This window comes from Corvus cornix, chromosome 1 (assembly GCF_000738735.6).
Source record: "Corvus cornix cornix isolate S_Up_H32 chromosome 1, ASM73873v5, whole genome shotgun sequence".
Lineage (NCBI taxonomy): Eukaryota > Metazoa > Chordata > Aves > Passeriformes > Corvidae > Corvus > Corvus cornix.
Window position 1 is genome coordinate 54149607 of NC_046332.1, and position 26369 is coordinate 54175975.

The following is a 26369-nucleotide window of genomic DNA, read 5'->3' on the forward strand; positions in this document are numbered from 1 at the left end:
GGAAAATTAGTAATTTCCTGATAGGGTTAGTGCTCACCATAGTGCAACTGGCATTGAAACAAAGGCCACCAACAGGACATAGCCATTAAGTATCCAGGAGGCTTACCACCCCAGCACTACCAAAACACTGCTGTTATTCTGATCTTCAAAGTTTGTCTATTTGACCTCCAAAAGCTTAGCTTCTGTTTCCGGATGCATGAGATATCAACATGACTAATCCATCTGATGTCTGGATCCTGCAATGTTTCACTTCACAGCATGTGTGCAGAAATTACCTCCTAGAGAGAAATTTTCTTCTTTGGGTATGCGAACTATCACCGGAAAATATTCTACAAATGCATTAACCTAACACATTGGAAAAAAAAAAAAAATCCCTATAGTCCCATGAACATTTAAGTCTCCCGTCCAGGTTATTCTGTGCCATTTCCAGGTTTGTATAGCAGCTATAACCCACCCATTTGTTCACTCCTGTGAATCTGCTTTTCCTTGTCCAGTGGCATTGAAATATCTGGCAGCTCTGTCCTCTCTTCAATACAGTAAGTTGTATCTCTTTGGTCCCACAAAGGCCATGACTCTTTCCAGCCTAATTTTATTCCTTAACTTCCTCTCTGTAATGGGAAAGAAGTGAGTTTGCCACCTTCTGTGGATCTCTGCCTGCCCTTACCATGTAGCCCCTTCCTCTGTTCCACCAGGACCTGGCTGAGGAGTGGGCTGAAGACATAGTAAAACCACAAAGATTAAAGGATAGAAGGATCAGCATGCCTTCTGTTTATTGTTGAATACATTGTAAATAAACTGGTATGTCAGCAATTATTTTATTACTCAGTTTAGATATCACTGGGGAACAAACACAAAAACCATAAACCAGCCTTTTCAGAAGGCCCTCAATGAAAGCTACAAACTGGCTTTGAAATTCAAAGAAAACTCAGTTCCTGACTCCAAAGTACTAGTAAAACCCCAGACTTGATGTTTCCAATCTATTGCCTTTTTTTTTTTCCAATGGAGAATCAGGATGGAACAATGTTGCAATGTTTAATTCTTCGCAGTTTCAGCAAGCACTCAGCTGAAGTTACTGACTGCTGTAACAGTAACTTGCTTAGAAAGCAAAGCCCTAAATTAATTTTCTACAGCAGACTTGTACACATTACTGTTTCCAACCTTTAGGGCTACATTCATCATCCTTCTGACCAGAAAGAAGACACCAATTATTGAACCATTCCATTAGAATGAAAACAGAGTAGAAATGGAGGAAGGATTCTTGGAAAAATTTACACATCAGATCACACTTCAGGGGGTTATTTCATCAGAAACTACATGATGGTCTAGAAAACTGAATTTTTTTTTTTAACAGAAGTCAGATTTATTTGTATATGATGACTAGTGATTTACATCTCACCCACCCATTTGAGAATATTCAGGGCTCCAGGCATATCTCCAGCCAGAACCAGACTATTCAAATCATTGTTGGTCCATCCATTTACTAGTTACAACAAGGCCTTCTGTGACTAATTATGGCCTGACTGCAGCAGGAGAGGCAGCTTCAAAGAATGGGAATCTTCAGACACACTAGCAGTTCCCTTGGTTCCCAAATTCTTTATTTATGTGGATTACATTGAGTTGACAGATTTAACTGGGCTGTTGAAGATACGGTCAAAGAAGCAGAGTCACTCCCTTCCCTTTTATTGTCTTCTGAAGACATAACAGTCATATGCATCTGTCACTACAGAGAGGAAGTTCTCCATCACTGGACTTCATTTGGGGTTTTACAGGCTGTTTCAGTAGCATTTGGGAATAGATCAATATAATATTTGGTAGGAAGTTGTATTTCTTCATGATGCACTGTAAATCTTTTATTGAAGATACTCCCACTGTTTATTGTTGAAAATCGATAAAAATAAACCTTGTAAAGTTAAAGCCTGGCAATGGTTCAGCACCAATCAGAGGGAAGGAGTAAGAGGCAATGAGCCTCCCTCCTCTTCTTGGATAATCCCCAGCTTGTTTCTCAATGAATTTTCAGTAACACTTTCCAGCAATCTGGGAACAAATTTTTTTTTTTTTTAATAGTATTCAAAGTTATGAACGCTTCATTGTGAATTCAAACAGGACTTTTGATCCACTCTGGTGGCTTTCTGGTACTGAATTCAGCTGTGGATCAAAACAAAGTATCACCCAGGTTGTGTTGGATATACCTGAGGCTTACCCACTCAAGAGCTTGACAAAAGCACATCAGCCTTGCTCAGGTCAGATTAAGGGAGTTATTTTTCAGCTCTGGAAAGCTGGAAACCAGCCAAAATAGGTAGAAACTGGGAAGAGCTCACTGGGCAGAAAAGTTTCTCCAAAGTTAACAGATGTTACTATGACTGGGCATGATGCAGTTACTCCAGCATCATTGTTTTGCCCTATGGCTATTAATTCCTCATATACAGCATCATAGGGAGGATCTTCTACTACTTACATGAAATTCAGTTACAAAGGTAAGTGAAAAATGGTTTGGAATTATTTAGTAAAGGGGAAACCTTCCCAGTACTATAGCCAGTGCAGAGATCAGTCTTAGTCTAAATAGTATCTTAGTCTCTTGTATTAATTTCTAGAGCTTTATTTAATCATTTATACAATCACGAGTGCTGACTGCAGAACCTATAAGAATGCAGTGACTGCACTTCCCAAAGAAACAAAAACCCTCATGAACTGTCATTGAAATCAATACCCAAAGAACAAGAAGGTATTTCACAATAGACTTTGTCCTTCCTGGTATCAGCAGGCTACTGAACAATTCAAGTGGTAAATAAATGACATGTCCCCCAAAAGAGATAAGAATGACACAAGAGAGTCTTCCCAGTGTGTGAAGAAGCAGGCAAAAAGTTACTTAAAAGCACAAAAAATGTAACCCACTAGAAAAGGAAGTCAACACGGTGCAAGAACAGGGGGATGGAAAAAAGTTTGTGGTACCTCTATCCTACCTTTTGCCAACTTTCTCAAGAGAATTCCTTTTTTTCCTACGAAGATGCAAAATTTGCTGATTTCAGCTGTATTTCTCTTGAGAAAGTTGGCAATGACTTGAAGAAGTGGATTATGTCAGGGATAACAAATTACTTCATTGGAAAATAAAAGTCTAAATGTCTCAAAATCCCATTCCCATTTAATAAAAAATAGAGCTAGATGTGAGCAATCAGCTTCTGGTTCTGTTGCATGTAAAAGCACGACCAAGTCACCTCCAACATGCTGCTAGTCTAGCAGAGATTGTGTTGTGAGATACCAGAGTTGAATTGCCTGCCAAGGTTTGGTTAGAAGTACTCAGTTTGGCACATAATCTGGTTTTGACAAAGCAGCTTTTAAAATCAGTCAGACTCCCATCAGCCAAATTCACTTGTACAGCTGTTCCCTTCTGTGTGAACAACTCTGCTGAGCATACACCTCACTGTCTGCTCTCTGCTGCATCCCTGCTTGTTTGGAGCTTCAGAAGGCAAAAACATTGTAAAAACATTGGCCACTACTTCTAAATTCCTGCCTTGGTGCCTGCGGGTTACACTGCATACCACTCCAAAGGGCACAGAAAAATTGCCATCCTGGCTCAGCAACACTTTACAGTACCATAAATAACCTTGCAAGGTGGAGGCCAGCTGAAGATCCTCCTAGTAAATCAATGCTATCTTTATATTAATTTGTCTGCAAATGAACATAATTTCACCCCTCCTCCATAATTATTGCTATTTAGTTGTAGCTTGAAGCTACACAACACCTGTAGCTCTACCATCACTGCTTCCTTTTTTTACAGAAATCCAGGAGGGTGTTTTCCTTGAAGAACCAGGTTCAATTGAATTAATTAATTCAATTAATCTTCCATTAAAGTTATGGTTATCCTACTGGTATCAGTCAGACACTTTCAACAGATTTCTATCAGATTGTTCACACACACGCTCTCAAACTTACTTAAGGAGCTACCAGTTAAAAAAAAAAAAAAAACAACAAAGTGAAAGCATTGTATAAGAGCCTAGTCATGCTCTCTGCAGGCACACAAAGTGACAGAAGGTGACACTTCTCAGTTCAAAGCTAAGTGAGAATAAATGCTAGAAGAACTCTGGGAACCCAAGCTTGCTGATAGTCATGTGCTTTGCTTCCAAAAGAAGTGTAGTGTCACAGCACACTGTCACCTAAGGGCAAGGTAAAGCACATATGGTTCTTTACATGACAACAACTTGTACTGGTATATTTTCCAGAGCCAAATATTGCATTCATGGAATGATGCTGGTGCTAAGTAGAAATTAACCCATAAGGGGAACCAGAAAGTGTTCAGCCCATCATAAATTGTTACTGAAATGGTTGTATCAAATATTCATTTTGCCAAAGACATGAAACATGAGTGATGGCATAGGTTAAAACTTCAGGGCTCTTTAAAAATTGAAGTATTTAATCTTTTCTTTCACTTTATTAAAAAAAAAAGTAATCCAAATTTCAATTTTGAAAGAGGCTGCTGCAGCAAGGAAAACAAAGCCCTTACTTTTTTGGTAGGTGAAACATTCTAGTTGTTACTATGAGGGGTTCTGAAACTTGTCTCAGCTTACATCACTGCTATTGGTGATCATTTAGTGCATAATGTCTAAATACAGCCTCAAGTCTTATTTTTTTAACGTCCTCTGTAAAAAGTTGCATTTTTTGTCTTGCGCTTCACATTATTATTGGCTAGTGTCTCCACCTACAATATCCACAGTCAATGACTCACCCAATAATCAACATTGTTTCCAAACAAGGAGCATTGTCTCTGTAGCACAGCAACTTGTGGGGACAGTCATCCCACACAGCTTGTCTGCTCTGTCACCCGACAGTGGTCTGACCTCAAAGCCCACCATGATAGGCTTTCTGGCATGGACCTTCACAGAAGGTCTCCACAGAATCAAGGAACAGGCCAGGCTGGAAGGGAACTCAAAACATCATCTGGTCCAGCCTTTCATGTGAAACGGAGCCTCCATGAAATCATTTAGCATCCTCTTCAAAACTTCCAGTGACAGAGACTCCACCACATCTGTGGGGAGGTTGTTCAATGAATGACGGTTCTCACTGTAAGAAATATCTTACTGCAAGAGAAATATAAACATACTGACATTATTGACAAAAAAAAAATCCCATTTGAAGTGAAAGCATTCACTCTTACATTTCCTCAACATTTATGACATTATATAACCCGTAAGCAGCTTAGGAGATGTAGTCCCATAATCACATTATTCTCAATCCAAACAGCTCTAGAACAAGCAAAGAGGTCCTCACTGTTTCTGCCGAACTTTTGAACTTGGGTCAAGCTGAAATGCCCCAGAGAAGAAGCCAAAGAAAAGAGGTGTCCCATAGTGGCACCACCAGTTTAGGAAGATCGATTTCACTGGAACTCCTTAGGGCAAGAAACAGACAGATGAGTCCCATCACCCACCCCCATTATCAAGTGCTGCAAAAAAAGTAATGCATTCACATTTTAAAACTAATGAAAAGCCAGATCTAATTGGTCAGCCAAGAAAGCCCAAAGGGGTTCTCCTGGGCTGTTTGAAGCCTTGGGAAGGTGGTGTTTTATCAACAACAAAATTGAGATGCAAGTAATGAATCCCTGAAGCTATTGCTATCTTCTTTCCCTTGACAGAAGGACAAAGATTCTTAATTTATAAAGCTTAGTTTTTTATTAGTTTACCTCTCTCAGTACCTGAGCTAATTTTGGCATCTTTACAAAGCTTTGTACAGGACTAACATTTCCAAGGCTTTTAAAGCCACTTCTGCTAAGCCTTCCAACTGTGTTGTGCTTAACAAGCACTAAAAAATCCTTTGCACTATTTTGTTTAAAACTGTACAAAGTCTTTCATCTGAAGGACTGTTTATCACATTTTCATCTTTTTATGGTTAAAGCTCTAAAAATTAACTGACCTTTTGTTCACAAAGAACCTTGTCATTTAATTCTCGGAACCAAAGAGTAGCTTAATGCCACCAGAATGGGAGGAGAGGACAGAGGAGTGTTCTGCAAGAGACAGTCACGCGTTATTTCATGGACCACAGCAATGGCCTTCACAAAGCCACACAGCAGTACAGTTCGGGATGTTCCCCTTACACTGCTCTTAGCCAATGGCAAGAGTCAGTGAGTGGAAGCACTAATCAGTCCTTGGGGTTTGTATTCCTCCTCCAGCCACTTCTCCAAACTGTTGGGATGACAGTTGCATCAAGATGTTATTTCTTCATGTATTACTGTTGTGGTTTGACACAGCTAAGCGTCAAGCACACGAAATCAGTTATTTTCATAAGGGGAAAATAAGAAAATATTGAGAACTAGAGAGCTGCGAGGCAAAACAGGTTCAAACTTAAACAGTTGTGGTACAAAGAAAGAGTTTTATTACTAGTAGAATTTAAAGTAAAAAGAAATAACAAGAAATCAAAGCAACTCTCCCCCCCTGCCCCCCCCTTCCAGCACTTCCCTCCTTTTACCCAACCCACACATCACTATCTGTAAGGATAACAGAACATGGGATGTTAGACAGTGTTACAGTTCTTGAAAAGTCTCTTTCTTATGCTTAAGAAAAAAAGGGTTTTCTTCTGCTTCACATGGTTCCCAAACTGCCACCAATAGCAGACCCGCCTGGAAAAAAAGAAACAATCTGCTGTGGTGTAAAACATCTCTCCCATGAAAAAACTCATAGTTCCTTCACACTGCAAAACATGAGCCATCACATGGGGTTATTAATCTTTTTAAGGATGAGTTATTTTGGCCTGAACAAAAAGGGTTTCTTCTCCACAAGTCTCTAAAAGTCTCTCACTGCTTCTATATAGCCTGGCATAGGCACTCTTCACAATCTTCACGGGCCACACGTGAATTCTCCATCCCCCCCATGTACTCCAAATGGATTAAAGAGACAGTTTGTGGTATTACAGTTTCTTACCATGGCATGCAAGAAGGTTTTTAAGCTGCACGCCAGAATCGCGGCGCCGCCCTCTTTTCTCCCGCCGCCATGCTCAGCTCCGTCCCACGTGACTCGCTTCTCTTTCTCTCTGACTCTGACGCCGCCATGTTGAAGGGTGTTCTTGTTCAGGCTTTACGGTGGGGAAAGCCTCGCTCCCTCTGTGCTGCTGGCTGTGTGGTGTCTTCTTCAGTTCAGCACGAAGTGTGCTGGCTGCAGACAGGAGGCTCTGCCAGCTCCGCATGGAGAGGAGAGGTTCCAGGAAGCCGCGCCGGATGGCTTTAGCTGTGCGGCAGTCCATGGCTGGTTTTAGCTGTGTGGTTTGAGCTGCCTGCGGCTCTGGGACAGTTCTCCCCCCCAGTGGCCCAGGGTCCGTGCCACAGTGTTGGGAAAAGGGGAGGGGGGCAGGGGCCCCAGCCCGGCCCAGCAGGGCCCAAAGGCTCCAAGGCCCCCCCACCTTCCAGCAGGCGAGCTAGAACGAAAGGAAATTCAATTCCCACCTTGCAGCACGGTTTAAATATGTAAATTGTGAGAAGCGTCATTAGTCTAAAAGACTGTCCATCAACTCAGGTTCAACCCACTACAATTACCATTTTTTAAATCTACTTACAGATTAGCACAGAACGTAAAAACAATTTTCTAGAAGGGATGGCTGATGCTTTGCGAGTCCTCATGTAAATTTTAGCCACAGAGAAAAACAAAAACAACTCTTGGAAATGCTGAAATCTGGTCCACAAACCCAGTATTGAATATGGGCTTCTTTTACTTATAGAGGTTGGAGTAGTAAAAGGCAAGAAAGCAATTTTTCCCCAAAGATACTTGAAAGAAATTGTGTTTGTTACTTCCCTCAATAGTTGCAGTATCAAACAAGTCCCATCCCCCCCCCTCAAAAAAAGGCCACTAGTGCTGACACATCCCTCTTCTACATTCAAAAGATGGAAGGAAAAGCCTTTATTTCCCTTTCTGCACTTGGCTTCTCCTTGCCTGTGCTACCCCAGAGCTTCCTGGGGTTTGGTTCACTGTGATGGTAAGGCCTGTTGCCCTCTTCATCCTCTCAAAAGTGTAGCATTCAACCTTCTCTTCACTGACGACTGTCCTGGTGCTTATGAGGCGAAATCCATCTTTGAGTAAAGTGTCAAGCAGCAGGCCTAGGACATTAGTACCATTAATCAGCTTTCTATTATCAGGCTTTATGGAAACATACCTAAAATCAGAAAAAAAAAAAAAAAAAAGCAGTTACAAAACACTTTAACTACTTCTTGACAGCATAGGTCAACACAGCTGCACTGTGTTTACAGCAGCCAATCTCCGGATTTTTTTTCCTCCTTTAAGGACTACTGAACTCTTTCCTTCATTAAGAGCAATTCTCAGTTCATTCTGTTACATGCTGGGGAAGAAGCATTTCTCTTTCACACCTGCCCCCACCACAAAACTTACCTGTGAGGACCCCCACCTCATCTCACTTAACGGAGGAGAAGAGAGCAGCAGGTTCTGCAATGCTGCAACTGTTTTTCAGTGAAAGTAAATGGTGGACAGCGAAGTCACATTCACCCCAAGAGCATCACTCCAACACACAGGATCTCTCTCTACAAACAGTGACATTTATTGCAAAGTTACCTTGTAACAGCAGGACTTGTGGTAACAAATGTGAAAATCATTTTCACATGGCCTCAAATGATTTTATTTGATATAAAGTACAGTGTAAGAATCTATCCAGACATTCTGAGGAGCAGAAGTCACATAAAAATACTAGTACAAAATATATAAACTGATGGGTGAAACTGTTCCACAGTTCACAGGCAAGTACACCTAACATTCATGGAAAGCACAATAAAGGCAAAAATGTCCATGTCACCACAAAGATTAAGAGATAGAAATTCAGCAAGGCAACATAATCAAATTTGACTTGTTTCATTACTCAAGATAAGCTTTCCTATTGTTCTGCAGAGGGAAATTTTTACCAAGTCTGAAGAAATCAATGAAAAAATCAGAAATATTTTCCCCACTACTTAAGTTGCCATAACCTACTCAACCAATTGTTAGTCCATTAAAATTACTAATATGTTACAAAGTTAAGGTTTGGCATACAAATCTACATTGCTTCACAAATGCAAAGTAGTTTTTATTCTACTTGCTTAGCCAAAGAAAGCTGGAAGAAAGATAAACTTTAATTTTTTTTTTAAATAATTAAAAGACTGCTGTGTTGGTTCATATGTTCAGATAGAATAACCCATTTGGAAATATTTCAATGAAATTTCCATAAAATTCCAGATGTTCTAACAGCCACAGAGGACAAATTAGGTTAACATTTTCTTATACAGTAAGAAAATGTCTCCATGTAATAGAGACATCCAGCAAAAGATTGTTTAAAAAACCTAAGTTGTCATTAGAATACGATACTGCTATCACAAAAATTACTGATACACAGTTATCTTAATAAAAACAGAACCTGACTGAATTCAAAGAAAACCCATTGTGAAGCATAGTTAATAATCTGTCTCTTCTCCCTCCCCCTAATAGAAAGCTGTACAAAAGCTTTCCAGTCCCTGAAATGCTGTCTCAGTTCCACTGGTGTTTTAACCCTTCCTGCAATTCCCTGTTTCCTGTTTTCCATATGAAAGCCTTTTGGACATAAGCTACTGGAGATTTTAGGCTTCCCCCCAGTACTTCACTTCTTTATTTTATTACCTTTACTTCATTTTACTGTGTTTTTCATGTTCTCTAGAAGGTGATACTGCGAGATTCTGAAGTGAGTGAGGAGGAAAAGGCAGAGAGAGAAAGACCTGAGAGAGCTCATAAACAAGCATCAAGAATAATATTTTAGAAAGCTGAAGAACAGGCAAATCAGCATAACAGAAATTAAACTGGGTGTTTCAGAACTAGAAAAAGATAACATCACACTAACAGAAGGAAGGAAACATATTTCTTTTCTTTCAGTTTCTTTATAATGAGCTTTGCTAGCATGTAGCGTGCACTTCATGAACAGGAAGTCACAAAGACATGTCCATAATGAGAAGTCACTCTAGGGACAGTACCTGGCCACAAACTGGTCACTAGCAGAATACTCAGTACCACACAGAAAAACCATGTCATGATGAGAAGGTCTTTCCAAAGGCAGCGGAACAAGTGGTTTCTGAGAAGGAAAAGGGCTGTTCCAGCCCTGTCCTGACTGCTGCCCTGTAAACACAGTGATCTGCTCAGCTAGTGCCTCAATGGTGGTACTGCAGGAACCAAAGATCCGGAAAAAGGCCTGCATTTCTTGGGGAGAAAAACGCACTTCCAAGATCTCCCGCCTCGGCTTCAGCAAATGTTCTTGGCTCAGGAGGTTGGCCAGGGGGTAGAGTCCATAGAATTCTGCTTCTCTCTGCAGCCTCTGATAGTCTGAGAAATCAGTTGGTAAGGAGACCTGGAGAGTCCTCAAGAAGTCCATGATGTAACTAAACAAAGCTCCATCTCTGTCCACAAAAAACTCTCCATTCACCAGTTTAAATTCCCGGTCATCGTCATTCAACATCCGTGCCAGCCTGGACTCCGGGAACTGCTGCAAGGTAAAAGCCCGGGTTACAAATCTCACACCTCCCACACTCAGAACGACCACCTCTCGACTACTCATGGCTACCTCAGCCACCCAGGAATCGTAACTCTGATCTACGTGTCTGTGACTTGATCCTTCCTAAACTGCAAGGCAGCTGCAAGAACCATTGTGTACTTTTAGCAAGTGTTTGGAGCGAGGTGTGGAGCAGCAACAGGATTCCCAGGCAACAAAGATGTAAATATCACGTACAATAGTTTTGTTTGCTGGGTTTGGTTGCTTGGAAACTTTGATTCTTGGAATTTAATGTTTTATTTTTGAAATGAACAGCTTGCAAGGACTACTGGAATACAGTGAATGGACTGTCACAGCTTATGAAACCTTGAGAGAGGCCAACAAATATTCCCAAAGTATGGCACACGTTATGTTTGTTTTCTAGAAATGTCAGTTCCCAAGGTTTTCATTCCATACACTGCTGTTCATAGGACCACTGCAAAAAGAGGTTAGATGTGCTTCAAGCAAGATGTTTCAGTACCATATATTCCAAAAGAAGGGCACTTTAGAGAACTCAAGCTTAAGGTTCCCTTTAAATCACTATTATCTAAGGCCAACTCAGTACAACCAGAAATTCAATTAGCTCCTGAAATGAGATACACAAAAATACAGTAACAGCAGAAGAACCTATACAAGGTTCTTCAAACACCACCAACATCCATACACCTGTTACATCACACAACCTGTTCAAGGAATCATCCAGTAATTTTTCCTGGCTTTCAGAACTGAAATCTGGAAAGGCAGAGAGGGAGAGGAGAGCAGCTGTTGTACCTGCCACCTCTGCAGGACTAGAGCCCAGGCTGCCTTCCTATGGCAGACCCCTGCATGCCTTTCACTGCAGTAAGTTCTTTGTGTTAAGGCCAGTTTTTAAGAAAGTGTGGCTTCAGAGAAACATGGATCTAACAAAACAGCTCAGTTACCCCAGCAATTCAATGTTGGAAAAGTAAACTGCAAAGTATGAACTATCTGCAAAGTACATACTGTCTTGTTCTTATCATTACCTCTAGAATTTTTGCTTGCCCTGAAGATACATTTGGTATAGAACACGTAATCTGAATGCACAGGGTAATTACAACATTTGGTTATACAAAAAAAAAACAAAAAAAAACCACAAAACCAAACCAAAACATCCAGCTATTTCAGAGAGAAGTAACATCATCAGATAGAAACTGGTTCCAGAACATGAATGATGCATGCTGCATTTTGCAGTGGAAGGGCAGTCGTCAGCAAACCTGTCAGCACAGTGCTCATCTCAATCACAACTCTTTTTCCTCTTTCCAAACGATCTCCCAGTTAGATTTTTTTTTAAACTACAGTCTTTTATCTTATTCTACAGTTACATTAACATCAAACAAAGTACACAGTTTTGCCCTATATTTTGGTAAGAAAGATGATTTACAGTAAGTAATATTCCCAAAATCACCACTGAAAGAAGAATCCACAAAGTGTTTTTCAAAGCGCCATTTCATCTTCTGGTTTAGCAGCACTCAAACTGTGTGAACATTATGAGTGTTTTGGAATCATTTTGAATCTTTGAATGTTTTCACTGGATGTCTGAAAAGACCAATTAATTTAAGAAGTTCCATGTTTTCTTCCCCACATCTCTCTTAGTTCTTATATTCCAGCAGACACTTCACAACAGTTTATATTTACACACAAACTGTGCGACATTATCCAGTACAACCAATGTATAGTTTTTACACTTTTCTCTTAGAAGTGAGGCTCCATCTGTCATCTGTTCCCAGTAAAAGACTGCATGATCTGCTATCTCCACGGTATCTGCCAAATAGGACAAGCTAATTGTAAGGAACTGAGATTTCCAGCACTGGAGATTGTCAATGACTGACTCCACAAAGGATATTCTGGTAACAGCAAGAATGAGCAAGAAAATAAGAGAGTTCACTATAAATCTGCGTGAAAAGACTGAGGGAATCTTGAATTTGAAAGTGTTGTTTTCCTGAGGCAAGGAAAGTTTGTCCACGTCAACTAGTTTTATTCCATTCCACTGGCTGGTATCAAAGCTCTTCATTGTGGGACTGATGTCCACAGTGGAACAAGGTAAAGGGGTTTCTTTGAGCACCTTGATTTTTTCCCTGAACTCCTGCATCTGCTGCAGAAATATAATGGGTTCGGACACATCTTTGAAGGCCTCTGCTATGTTAAAAGCCATCCGCTGCTCCTGCAGAATCGTGTTCAGTTTATTGATTTCTGGATCGTAGGCCTGCATCACTGCAAGCTTCATGGTCTCAAAGTCAGAGAGAATCTCATTTCGCTTCTGCTCCAGCGTGTGCTGCAGCTTCTCAAAGAACTCCTTCACTTTGTCAGAATCTTTCGTCAGCATCTGCAGAGCTTTCCTCTTACTGGTCTCTAAGGTATCCAGCCGTGAGAGGGCATCTCCACAACGCCAAGTTTCAAAGCCCTGAAACAAGGTTTCAAAAGCCCGCTTCTCCTGGGAATAAGCTTCTTCAATGGAACAGAAAACATGCTTTGTGTGGTCACCACGGGTGGCACAAACCCCACAGATCAGCTGCATGTCTGTCCGGCAAAAAATGTTAAGGGGTTGCCCACTGTGCACTTTGCACACAGGCATTTTTGGAGTTACTTTGATTTTGTTGTACTTCTCCACAATACCTTTCAGGGAATAGTTGACCTGCAAGCTGTTGACTCCAGTAACAGGAGTCTCCTTCCTGCATGTGGGGCACTTGAAAGGGGATGGCCTCCAAAGCACATTCCGCACATTTCCCTCAAGAATTCCTTCCAGACACTTTCTGCAGAAATTGTGTGAACAGGGCAGGACACGAGGATCATCAAACAGGCTACAGCAAATGGGACAGGTGAGATCTTCCTCTAGGAGCTCCATCATATCCTAGGAAAGAGAAAAAAAAAGATGGTAACAGAACTTACAAAACTTATTTCTCCCTCGAGGAGACCATACAAAAACCAATCTCTATTTGAGATACATCTCAGAGAAAAGGATGTACTTTTTCCTCCAGTATCCTTAAGACAGAGCCTCAGCTGGGTTTTTGCAGCCAGTCCCTGTTAACTGTGGTATCTGGCCAGCAAATGGCAGGCACAAGAATGGTGCAGTGCTCAGGCAGAACCATTTTTTTGGACTCTCAACCAGAAATGCTGAAAAAGAAGGCTTGCCATCCCAGCAAGGATTCTGAAAGAAAATAACTCATGTACTGATAATAACAGTGCAAGACTTACTTGCTGATGCAATACACAGAAACAGGATTTGCACAGAAGATACCCAGCCAATAGATATGCCCTTCTAAGATTTTATTACTCTCTATTTGCTCCACTCATCCAAAGTGTCCAGTTCAAACCCCATGCACTGGTACTGTGGACAATACTAAAAGTGACTGAAAAAGCCCAGCTGCAGTATTTCTGCTGTTACAGAATACAGGATGTGTCTTTTTGTTCTACTTGCAAGGCCAAAGGAGAGTCACCACTCTTTAAGAAGTTTAACAATTAGCTTTTCTCTTGCTCCTGCAATATTTTTAAATAACCAACTGAATCTGTTACTACTGAGCTATTCAGCACAAAGTTAAAATACTTCAAATAACAGCTGCCCATAATCCTTGATAATTCATCATGAAACAAAACTGCTAACCATTTTTACTCATCTGCAATCATTGGAAATTCAGTGGAATTTCCAATTCCATTCTCACAGCATTCATGCCTCAGTAATTTCTTTTTGTGGAGAGAATCTACAGGAAGAATATTTATCATGTAATCCTTCCTACTGGAAAGTCTCAGTGAAGGGACCCAGTGCACTACCCTTCCCCTGCCTCCAACTAAAGCCAAGTTCTCAGACGCAGACACCTTGTAACTTACAGCATGCTCTAAGAAAACAAACAGCTAATAAAGACTAAAATAGGTGACAGTCTGTATTATCCGAAGCTCTCAAGCACTTAGTTTTGAGCTATAATTAGAAAGATGCTTTCCTTGCATGAATTCCTTCCATATTATACAACATATATTCATATATATGTAATAAAACTCCTTTTATAAATTGAAAGACATCACAGAAAAGTGCATCAAAGTACTGTTGTGTCATAAATGCATGTGAATGAGCTCTTAATTAGTTTTGATGTAATTATTAAGGTTTTTGTCCCCTCAAAAAAAAATGAAGTGGAAAATGAGGGAGCCAAGAGGCAAGCTGCAAGGGAAGATCCACGCCGCACAGGACAAGAAGAGCAATAAAAATCAATACCACTGATCCAAGGAAAGCAAGGTTCACTACCAGGAGAAAGGTGAGGTCAGTCCTGACTTTTCTTCACAAAAGGACCAATAGTCCCAGTGAGACTTCACAGTAAAAGCCATTCTTGGGAGGTATAAGCAAACCTCCCATGCTTTTCAAGTGAGGAGGGGTTGTCACAACCCAGAAATTCAGTAGAAGTTCTCAGTGGGCTGAACAAAGACAGCAGTCCAGTGTCAGGGAACTCTTATCCTTTATTATACAGCCACCTTAACTCTGACAACTATCCCACTATTTAGTCATAGAAGTGTTCACTAACAAGGTCTTAACTTTTACAATGAACTTTACCAAGCTCCCAACTCTACCAGCAAGCTTTGGCACAGAGCAAGGGGTAAAACCCGATTGCTGCACTTGCTGGAATAAAACAAGAGAGGAGAAAGTAAAGATGGAAAAGAGAGAAAGTGAAGGAAAAAGATCACCAGTCCTTAGATCGCACATCAGTCCTGCCACCATGGACAGTCCAGACCTGGGATCAACAAAAGCCCAGGACTGACACCCTCCCTTCTACAGTTTCCCTAGTGCACATCCCCTCATTCCTCGCACCATTTGCTGCTGCTGGCATACGCCTAGCGAGCCCTTTAGAGCCCTCCAGGAAATGAGTCAGGGGAGCTGGGGGCCTGTGGTGGTCCAGGAGCCCCCTTTAGTGAGATGCCCGGGACTTGCCCCTTCTCTTGCCGCAGGCACACTGAGCGTAAGCCCTCAGGATGATTTATAAGCCCAGCAATGAAAGGAAAGCTGGCTCACAACAGCACTGCCCTGCCTTGGCAGAGCCCTCCCTCCCCACGCCACCTTTCCTGTCACAGCACAACAGTCAGAATGTTTGAGACAACCATGCTTATGTGCTTATGCCCCACCACAGGCGTATTCTCTCTGCTTGTTGGAAAAAAGAGACTTTGGAAATGTTGCCAGCTTTTTTACTCAGGACTAAGGTCAGGAAGCAGAAGAAGCCACCACTACAACTGCGGACAAAATCCCAGAGAAAAAGTCTAATAATTCTAACTAATGGGTTTCCTAATAAGCCCACAGATCCCATTCAGAAACCTCATATTCTGTGAGGAGAATATGGTTCTGAAGCACCTCTCATGCTCTCAAAGCAACATTTCCCTTCCATCTTTTTCCTAGTGCTAAAAATAATCAGATGACAGGAAGATTATAACTTTGTCCCTGCACTCTTGAGTCTTCCTCTTTGTGAACAGCTCTCTTTCCAACTTGTGCTCATAGCTTTTAGCCACAGTAGCAGCACAAAAATCAGTTCTGCTCATGTGTTAAGAGGATAAAAACTACAAAACTAAAATGACAGTTTTCCATCTCTTAGTAAATGGAAATGCACAGTGCAGAAAATATTTGCTCTGGTCCATCTCCTTTACCAGGGAGGATTTTACTTTCCAGTTAGGGAGCTGGAAAAGCAGCTTTGCATGCCTGACAGCAAGGACAGCAAACCAACGCAGAAAATGCGTACTATAACACGTTCCATCAAAATTGCAGGACAAACTCTGAAGATTTTCACACTCCTAAAAAATACAAAAAACATACACAAAAAAGCTTAATGATCCAACTAAAACTGTCCTGTTGCATTCCAACCCCACTTACCCAATTACATAATTATGCTTTATAAATACAACTGAATTTCAAAACCCTTATACAACATCATTAAAAACACTGGATTTTTAAAAAAGAAATGGGCAGGTCTACAAGTTCCCCTACCCCTCCCCCCCCCCTTACAACACCACAAATGCCAAACCAAAATACCGAAGACTTGTATGACTGGTTGGACAGATGAACTTCTGTCTTCTTTAGACTATTAATTTCAGACAGTAAACTGTCTGTGCATTGAAACATCCCTTAGTAACCTGGTATTTGTGTGATGAACTACAGCAACATTTCAACTCTTCCACGGGGAATTTCCCTGTGTAACTTCTGAACCAGGTTTGGGTGGCCCTGGAATTCCCCACTTGTAGCATGCGGACCAAAAGCATCTCTGGGTACAAACCCAACAGATGTCACCCATCAGAAACAGCAACTTGCACAGTTTTATCATTAGGAAGAAGAATGGCAAAACACATCAAACCATAAAAGCAAAAACAACCACAGTAGCTTTTTCCCACACTCCAGAGAGAAACTCATTTAGCATGCTTCTCAGCACAGAAGTTGGGTTTATCAGCCAGCAGCATGCTGAAAGCAAAACCTGAATTTTACCAGGCTTCAAACAAAACGATAACTCCTGAATTACAAGTTTCCTGCAATGGCATGTAAACGTACTAAATGAGACTTGACCAAGTCAGGCTACATTTCTACAAGTAGTTGAGCTAGTCAGGAAAGGTGTTATCTCCCTTCCTTGGCAAGGACACCAGTCTGTGTCAGGACCCTCTATGAGCAATTTCACCAGCCTTCTGTCAGACTGGTGCATTGAATCAGCCCTAAAAAGAGTCCCACACAGAGAGAAAGGGAGATGGAAGATCCTCCTTCCAGCAGCAATGATCTTAAACCTGTTAATCTAATGACAGAAACTGCAACCTAATGGAGGGTCATTGTATACATTTTAATGTGGAACAACTGACCTCCAGGAGCAGTAGGTAACATAGAATCATAGAATGTTAAAAGGTTGGAAAGGACTTTAAAGGTTATCTAGTCCCAACTCCCCCTGCCATGGGCAGGGACACCAACCACTAGATGAGGTTGCCCAAGGCCTTATCTAACCTGGCATTGAACACTGCTACGATTGGGGCATCCACAACCTCCCTGGGCAACCTGTTCCAGTGTCACTGCCCTCACAGTAAAGAATTTCTTCCTAATATCTAACCAAAATTTCCATTCTTTCAGTTTGTACCCATGACTCCTTGTCCTGTCACTATAGTTTCTGATGAAGAGCCCCTCTCTGGCTTCCCTGTAGGCCCCCTTCAGTTACTGGAAGGTTGCTGTCCAGACAGCAAAAAAGACCTGGGGAAATTGCCCATGCGTTAAACCTGGTATTTCATGGCCATAAGTTTTTCCAGAAGCACCAGGCAGATCCAACCCGTTCAGACTCCAGAAAGGCACGAAGGCCTGGAGAAATAAGCAATCTGCGTTCAGTGCATTCACAGCCCCACGAACACCGTTTCCCCCACAGGGCTGGACGGTCTGTCGACCGCAGGGGCTGCCCCAACGCTGGCCCCCGCACTCAACCCATCGTCCCTTGACCTGGCAGCCATTCCCTTGTTGCTCCTGGTTACAACCCCCCCTCCAATTCCAGCGGGGAATCGCCCCTAAACGATGGCACTGCAGCCAGCCGCCGGCCCTGGCCTCCCCGGGGGTCACAGCGCTCCGCCAGGCACGCAGCCCGGGGCACGGAGGCCCTGTTGGTCCGCCCGCGCCCCGCGAAGCACAGCGGGGCTCACCGGGGACGGCGGCTGCCAGCGCAACCGGCGGCTCCGGCCGCGGCCACAACGTCCCCGGGCCGGGCGCTGCCGCCGCCTCTCACAAAGCCGCGGCCTGCCCTCGCCCGGCCGCGCCCGCCCGTCCTGCCGCCCCCGGGCCCCGCTACTCACCATGGCGGGCCGGGATCGCGGGGAGCCCGGGGCAGGCGGGGGAGCGGCCGCCTCGCTCAGCCGCACCACTCGGCGCCGCTCCCGCCCCGGCCGCCGCTCGCCTTCCAGGCCCGCCGCTCCCACCCTGCCGCTCCTCCCTGGCCCCGGCCCACCGGAGCGATCGGCCGGGAGCTGCTGCCCCGCCGTCCCACCCACCTTGGCCCGCGGCCGCTGATCCAGCCCCAGGGCAGGAGCTGCTGCGGCTCTTCCTTTCCACCGCCTGCCTGTGAGCGGCCAGGAAAGCCTCCGGGGCTGCTGGGAGAGAGAGCCGGCGGTGGATGCTGCTTGCCTAAGGCGGCGGCCGAGATATATACGGGTTTCTGTTGTTTGTTAACTCTGATAAATTACACTTGAGCCTACAGCTCACAGGCGCACGTTGCACAGCCTGAGGAGGGGCGCTGCAGGGTGGCAATCCTGCTGGGCATCTGCCACCTTCCGAAAGCAGTTATTTAAAAAAATAACATAATTTGAGACAGATAACATTATGTGCTTCATAAAAGGATGGCAACTCGTTCCTATTTGCTTTAACGCACTGGTTATGCCGTTTCCTGCTGGTGAATCTCTTGGGAGAGTTAACGAGGCCTGCAAAACCTATGCAGGTTTTCTGCAGTAACACTGACTAGTCCCAGGGAGATGGAGCAAAAGAGATCCCATGTCCATTTGAAAGAACATTATAGTTACAGGACTATGAAACAGTCTGGAACTGCTGAGACGTCAGAGGACCTTTGTGTTGGGTATCTCTTTTGCAGTTCTGTTCGTTCTGTCAACAGAAGAGGTCTCATATCAAAGTTAAACTGAACTTACTGTCGAGTTAGACTTTGTGAAATACTACATCAAAAGTTGTTCCCAAATGTACATACTCTGCCTCCTGCATCCCTTCATTCCCCTATTCCATATCCACTGCAGTCACATCACTCATCAGCACAGGGGAGACTATTCACCTTCAGGACTACCCACACAAGGAACATCACAAATCACAAGAAAAAATCACAAAAAATATATGAAGCTCCCTCACACATGTGACTTATTTCTTCTGATTATTTAGGAATCCGGATCTTAAAAGCCAGTCAATAACATGCCAAGGTTATGCCTTCCCAATTCACTGCAGTCAGTTACTCCTCACTTTCTCTCCTTGCTGCCCCACCCAAGTTGGCCTGCCTGCTCAGCTGAAATTTATGGGAACAGTTTGACCAAAGACAAGCATTTTTGAAAATCCCTTTCAGAGTGCTCACACACTGGAGCATTTCTTCCACTATCTACTGGAGAACAGCCCCAGGAGGTAGAGTTGCTGCACAAAACAACCAAGACCTTCAGATGTATTTCAACACCTTGCTTGTTTCTTCTTAGTTGTCTAGTATCTCATTTGCTGTTTATTAGAAACAAGTAATTCCAGGTAGTTTCCCTCAGCCACCTAAACTGCTTTCAAGTGGTATCCCAAAGCTTGTGCATTTATATTTGGAGTACTCCTTGTCTACACTCTCCCAACAGCCTTTTATATCAAGAATTTCTGGGTCCTATTCATCTTCTCTGTGATTTTTTAGTTAAAGATTAACAACAACATGGCATTTTAGATTTCTCACTCATTATTTTCAAATATTTCTCATATAACTTTTTTCCTGATATATTTTTAGAGTACATTTTATTCTCTATTAATTCTTTGGGCTGGTCCTACTCTGTCTCCTTATAAGTGAAGAAGGAGCTGTATGGGTGGAAGAGTGGTTGCCTGCCCACCTGGGATAATGCCTCTTCATTAGGTCCACCTGAAAATGTTCTTGTCCCTCCTTGCCTTTGATTTCTTCTGTCAAAGATGAAAGCTTAAACTTCTGGGTAAACACACCGCAGAATTTCCGTGCTTGGTGCATAGAAACATTGCCTAGCCAGCATTGTACTTAAGTGTCCCATGGCTGTCCTAAGCATGATCAAAAAGAATTTGGGCACTCTTCTACTTCTTATCTGACTGATAGAGTCGCACACAACTGTTTTGCACACATACGAGTCCATCCTTCTATACTTTTTAACTCTGCTTCAATAGCAGCACTTTCAGTAGCAGTTTGTTTATGAGCTTGCATTCCTGCATCCGAGAGCACAGTGTCTTCCCAAGGCAGCATCAAAGACCAGTTGTTGAAGCTTCAGAGAAAAACTCTGGCTGATGGAAAAGAATATTTGTAGATCTGTGGAGTAATAGATAAACAAAGCCAAGGGAAATCTAGGCTCAAAGGAAAGGCCCAGCTTGAAAGGAGGTGTTGGGATAAATGCCACTTAGTTATGGAAGGATTGAAAATACAGGGGTAGAAATTTGGAAGGAATTATATGATAGCGACAATTTCCAGATTTTCAACACAAGCACCACGTTTGTTGTAAGACAAAGGGCAGTCACCTACTGTCATGTTTAAACTACAGAGAGAACCCAGATCATGGCTCTTGTAACAAGAACTATGCCAGAAGATTTCTGAGACTGAAGCTCTGCATTGTGGTTCAGTCAGCGACCTCAGAGCTGACAGCTACTACTCTCCTTGCCTGTCCCAGCTCTGCCAGCCTCTGCAGATGCCGTCCTGAGCTGACTCCACCCACTCAGCCAGCAGAACGCTATTCCCTTTTCTTTGCCGAGGTGAGTTTTGTGCTGATTCAACAAGTTAAATCAGTCCAATGCAAGATTAGACAATCACCAGGTCTAACATCAGAAGAGTGAGGAAAAGAGGAACAAGATTTTTCTCATTCAGTGGAAGCAAGCCATTAACGTGACTCAAGCTGCAACAGGTAACTCTACCTTGACAGGCAGATTCTCAGGGGGTTAAGCCAAGATGAGACTGCGCTACTGGCAAAAGTGATCATTCCATCCTTCCCCCTTTCCTTAGTCATGCTTTCCTCATGCCTCCTCTCTGCTGGCTCTGACATTCATGCAGCCACATGTTAGGCTAGATCGGCTTGCCAACAGAGCTGAAAGCTTACAAAAAAAAAAAAGTTTCCTGCAGAATCAATTCTGGCAGCCAGCTGATCCTGCAGCCGAACAAACACCAGTGCCAGGATGAGCCAGTGAGAGGGCCTGTTTTGGTGGCAGCCTACACACACGTCAGCATAAACCAGAAGTGCCCCCACAGGCCGTAATTTCACAAATGCTTCCAGCCAGCTATTGCCAGCACTGCTGCCAAAAGTAACACAGCCTTGCCCTCGGCCACACCAGCTGCTCATTCCAGGCTCCAGGCACCCGCTGTGCTGTGCTGGAGAACTGATTGATAAATGTAGCTGGAGTTAAAAGCAGCATTTTTTTTTTCCTCCCAAATTTGTATTCCCCATCAGTAAAGCACCTCTGAACCAAAGACCTGTTGGATTGTAATTGTCTCCTGGGTGAAACTCCAGGGAAAAGAGGTGAGTTGAGGGCATTTTACAGTCTTATCCTTGGCTGCAAACTTGCCTTCCCACTAAGGCTAAGGCTTCACATCCCATTACAGAGGTGTCAGAGCATACACAGAGTACACTCCAGCTTCAGGACAGAGTCTTCTTGGAGGACTCTGCTTTACTTCAGCTGTGCTGGGGTGAGCATACTCTCAATCTGAGGTGGATAATGTAGTCACTGTGGGGACCTAAATATGGACATAAATCTGCAAGAGCTTAGAGCAACTTGATAAGAAGACACTGTAAGATAACACAAATAAATAAATTATTCAAAACAGCTCTGCGTATCAAACACCTTACTGATGTATAAATGTTTCACAACTATATTGTATCTGACTACATTTCTTTTCAACAGATACATCTGGACTACATTCAACATTCCAAACAAGGGATCAGAGAAAGCAGTTTTTGTTCCATAAAAGGTACTTTTAATATGGATTGTAGAAATACCAGGCATTAAAAATCCATGAAGGATCATCAGCGATTGAAATGATCAACTGCTGTTTTGAGGTCTGAATTTCAGAGACTGCCTTGATATCTGCAGGGTCTCTGGTGACTCTTTTAGCAGTACTGAAAAGCTCTGTAGTTTTGCATACAGAACTTTGACCCACACAGTTAACTAATATTCAGCACTTTGCCAGATTTTTCTGCAGAGGGACGTGGGGGGGAATTGATGATGAATTCAGTCAGCTCCTTAGCGAAATCCTATTTATTTACAAAAAATGTACAGCCATGTCCCATTTCCTTGCACGCAGAGGAAGCAAATGGGAGGGAGAACTGTGCAGCAGTCCAAGTTTGCTGCTCCAGCCAGGATGCTTGCCCAGAAGAAGCTGTCCCTTGGCTTTTTCTCAGGGCCATACACCACTGCTTCTCCCACTGTCTGCTGGCTCTTGCATGGTGTTTCCGGTCCCGGACATGCACACAGGCAAACACAGCTGCAACCAATCTGTTCTCTTGCTGCAGCATTCGCAAGCAGTCCCTAGAAAAGTCTCCCTGCCTTTCCCCAAATTTGTGCTTGCTCATACAAGTTAGCTCATCTTAGCACTTGGCCATGCAGCTGTATGCCACGGGCAGCAGCTTCTAGTTTTTAGCTATATTATGCCATAAAAAAACTTAATTGCTCCTTCCTGAACAAAGCATGGCCAGCATGCCTGTCAGTTTTAATGAGGTTTGGAACTGCCTATAGATCAAAGCTCTTCTCCAGTGGGTTTTGCCTGTATTGCATAAAAAGGAAAGGAGAAGTGACCTCCAAAGCAAACAGAACAACAAGGAACAAAATTAATTTCCATATGTAATTTCTTCTATGATTTGGCAAGCATCAGATTAACTGTGTAAAACAGAGGACTTCCTACAGAATGTTAATCCTCACAAGAACTACATTATGGTGAAGATTTCAAAAGTACAAGCATAACCTGTTTTTCATCTGAGACCTTGTCTGTAACATCTTCCAAACCACAGGCCTGACCCTGGGAGTGGAAGGAGTGCTTTCAATAAACAAACCTTGATTTTCCAGTCCTGCACCATCATTTACTTCTGTGCAAGTTGCATGGAGACATTGCTAAATCCATTCCAACACACATAATAACTACTTTTTTTCATTAGTTTTCACAGGTGTAAATGCCTGCACAAAGCATGTGGCAGCAGAGAAGCAAGTCCGATTGGTTTTTACTAGCAGGACAAAGAGGAATTATTTTCCTGAGAACTGATTAGTCATGTATTACATTGTTGTAATGCATGCTGCCACAATGGGAGAGAGCTGCCCTCTCCTGCAAATTTGGCATATCAGGGAACCTTTCTGAAACATACTTGTTTGAAGCCAGTAGATGTACTTTGCAGAGCTAATGAGAGACAGTTGTATTTTGTGAATGCAGCTCTAAGCCAGAGAATGAAACAAGTCAATGACCGTCATTTTCCTTCAGCAGGTCCTCCAAATAAGTCTGCATTTGTGAAATGAATGGGAGTGGTCCTGTTCTACTAGCATGGTTCCCAGACAAAATGTCTCTGCTGCTACTGTTCAAGGAAATAAAACGCTGCAAGCAGCAAACATGTCTAGGCATGCTGAGCATAATTTTGCTTCCAGTGTGGGAGGGTCCAAAATACTTGGCCTCCCCAGTGAAAGAAATGAACATTCAAGGAAGGCAGAAGCTGAATTAACCCATGATTACCAAGCACAATTATACTTCTAAATATTGAAGGCAAGATCTTAATTTCCTTGGGGCAGTTCTTTGTGGACTGTAAAGCTTTTGGTGTTCACACACTCTCTAAGCAGGCTGACAAGCACATTTACAAATACAGTACTATCCTGCTGCAATTTTTTACCTCATCCTTCAAGAAAGGCATATGAACAAGCCACATTTCTTACCAGCTGACTTTTGCCTGACTTCCACCACACCAGGGTAGTTTCTGCTTGACTGTGTCCGGCGCCAGAGTCTTCACTCAGGGTACACGAACATCTCTGCCACTGTTCCTGCACATCGTGACATCAATCTGCCACCAGCCGCTGCCAGGGTGCTCAGGAGCTGGGCTCTGCATCGGCAGGGAGACAGGATGGGTGCAAGGATGAGTTGGTGCCTGAGGCTTCCTGCCTGCCAAGCACACAGGCACTGGAATCAACGTGCTCCAAAGCAGCACTGGAAACTTTTCCAAGCTGCAGCGTGTACTTTGCCGCACAAGGGCTGCAGTCTGCTGGCCTGTAAAACCAGCCTCTCCAGTTAAGGAAGTAGTGGAGCAGGAAACTGGCAGGGAGGCACAGCCAGACGCTGCTCCCCAAAGCTTCATCCCCTTGAGTCTAACAGATTTGGCAATGCTGACTTCATGTGGTGAGATGAGTCTGTATTCCCAGTGCTTACTTTGGAGAAGAAAGAATATAGTGGGGCACAGAGAAAAACATGGGACAGGGAGTCATTTGGAGCTTGAGTCTAAGTTTTCTTTTTCTTTTTTTTTCTTTTTAAAAGTATATTAACATTTATCTTTTAGCATTTACAGTAACAAACCCACAGGCAATAAAAATCCCACAGTGACTTAAATGAGACTAAATTTGTGAACAACGAGCTACCAATGAGAATCCTGATGCCCTCCATACAAAATAAATAAACATCAGTTTCCACCTAATATTTACTTCTTGGAAGTTCAAGACTAATCCCATTTGGCATATTTTAAGGAAGTGAGCTCTTGACCCCAAATGTTTATGGGCTGTAACAGTACGTCCAATAAAAAAAAGGAAGCACATTTTAAAGCTGCTCTTAAAGTCAGATTGGTTTTAGGCACAATTTTTACAAAGACAGCACTTCACCTCATGTTTCAAGTAAAAGGGGTAAGTGTGACTGATACAGCCCATCCAGACCAGATATTTCTGGCTATGGAAGTTTCTTTTAACAAGAATTTTTGAATATCTGTATTAACCCCCTGGCCCCCACAAGACAGATAACATAGTACCACAAGGGTTACATTACTTACATCATACTTCATACTGTAATAAAACGTTAAGGGAGCATTCTAGGTGAAATGCCACAAAATAATACACCAACTGAAAATAATGAGAAACAGCAATTTAATCCCAAACTAGTTTGGAGAAAAATAAGCCTTCAGATGCAAGTAATTAAGTTACCTGCTGTCTACAAAACATTTTAGATCAGCAGCCCATGGCACAACGTTTATTTGATATTTTTCTGTAGATAAATAAAAATGTGAAGTGGGCACAGGTCGGCTTCTATCGTCATGTTATCAATATTTACTGTGTTTGTTGGAGTGCAGTTTGTGGGTCCTGCTCCAGATGCTGTGTGTGTCGTACCAATGCAGAAATAGACATAGAAATGCTTGTGTAACCCAAAGGCCACAAGTCGTGTTACAGCTTTTTTAATTACATGGTACTCTGCCTCTGTGAAAGGGACACAAAGCTGGCCCCAAACTGTGCTTTGCAAAACAAAATGAGAAGTGCAATGATAGCACACAGGCTTTTCACTGTAGCGGTCTTTGCAGTTGAGGTTAACTGAGTAAATTAGGAGAGGTTTTGAACACATGAAGAAGCACTCCAGAAGCAAAGAGTACTTCTTCAAACACTCAGGGTCAAGACTTGTAGCTGGACAGGTCTGGAAAATGAGGAGAAAGGGCAATACACGGCCTGCCAGGCCCGGCTATGTGAATTTTTCATTTCAGTGAGCCCTGCCCGAGTTTTCCAAGAATTAACAAAGAGAAAGGTAGATGGGGGGGAAAAAAAAAAAAAAAAAAAGGAAATAAAATAAACGGGGTTCTTGTTACTTGGCACCAGGAATAACTGAGCAGTAAATTTCCAAGGAGTGGAAATTTACCCTTCTTAAGTGTGAGGTTCGTTGATGACATAGCTAACACCTGCCCATCATGATCAGTGTCCTTTTTATACATATATATGTATGTATACATGAATTATCCTTTCTATGCATGTATATACGTACAAAACGTCCTTCAGGACGGCCTCACGCCACCGCGAAAACTGCGGAAAAAGAGCAGCAGGGGTTGCACTCGTTGTCCATTAGATTTTAATTTCCAGAGGAAAGATGGGGCGTTAATGCTGTTGCTTTTAAAATTTTTATTTTATTTGACTTGAACCCGCGCTCGGTTCAGCGGCGCCCACCCGCCATGTCGCGGCGGGGCGGGCGGGGCGG

At 42.9% G+C, this 26369-nt stretch overlaps 2 protein-coding genes and 1 long non-coding RNA gene across 5 annotated transcripts in view; 1 reads left to right on the plus strand and 2 right to left on the minus strand.

Moving 5' to 3' along the window:
• Nucleotides 1–24097, plus strand: part of LOC109144712 — a 109644-nt gene extending 85547 nt beyond the window's left edge. The window contains exons 5-7 of the long non-coding RNA XR_005603912.1: nt 20737–20944; nt 22085–22151; nt 23652–24097. This is a non-coding gene — a long non-coding RNA (uncharacterized LOC109144712). The remainder of the gene's footprint in view (nt 1–20736; nt 20945–22084; nt 22152–23651) is intronic.
• On the minus strand, nt 7857–11501 carry KCNRG (potassium channel regulator). The gene is made up of 2 exons (XM_010400405.4): nt 9959–11501; nt 7857–8127 (listed from the first exon to the last, which is right to left on the minus strand). Exons 1-2 carry the CDS (start codon nt 10534–10536, stop codon nt 7875–7877), a joined length of 831 nt encoding a protein of 276 aa, XP_010398707.1. The 5' UTR covers nt 10537–11501; the 3' UTR covers nt 7857–7874.
• Nucleotides 11818–24173, minus strand: TRIM13 (tripartite motif containing 13). Of its 3 annotated transcripts, none has more exons than XM_010400403.4 (2): nt 24092–24173; nt 11818–13375 (listed from the first exon to the last, which is right to left on the minus strand). In XM_010400403.4, exon 2 carries the CDS (start codon nt 13370–13372, stop codon nt 12143–12145), a length of 1230 nt encoding a protein of 409 aa, XP_010398705.1. In that variant the 5' UTR covers nt 13373–13375; nt 24092–24173; the 3' UTR covers nt 11818–12142. The 3 variants fall into 3 exon arrangements, with proteins under 3 accessions (XP_010398705.1, XP_039423271.1, XP_039423261.1); XM_039567337.1 differs by lacking the exon at nt 24092–24173 and adding an exon at nt 18493–18590; XM_039567327.1 differs by lacking the exon at nt 24092–24173 and adding an exon at nt 18298–18385.
• Between the last annotated feature and the right edge of the window lie 2196 nt (nt 24174–26369).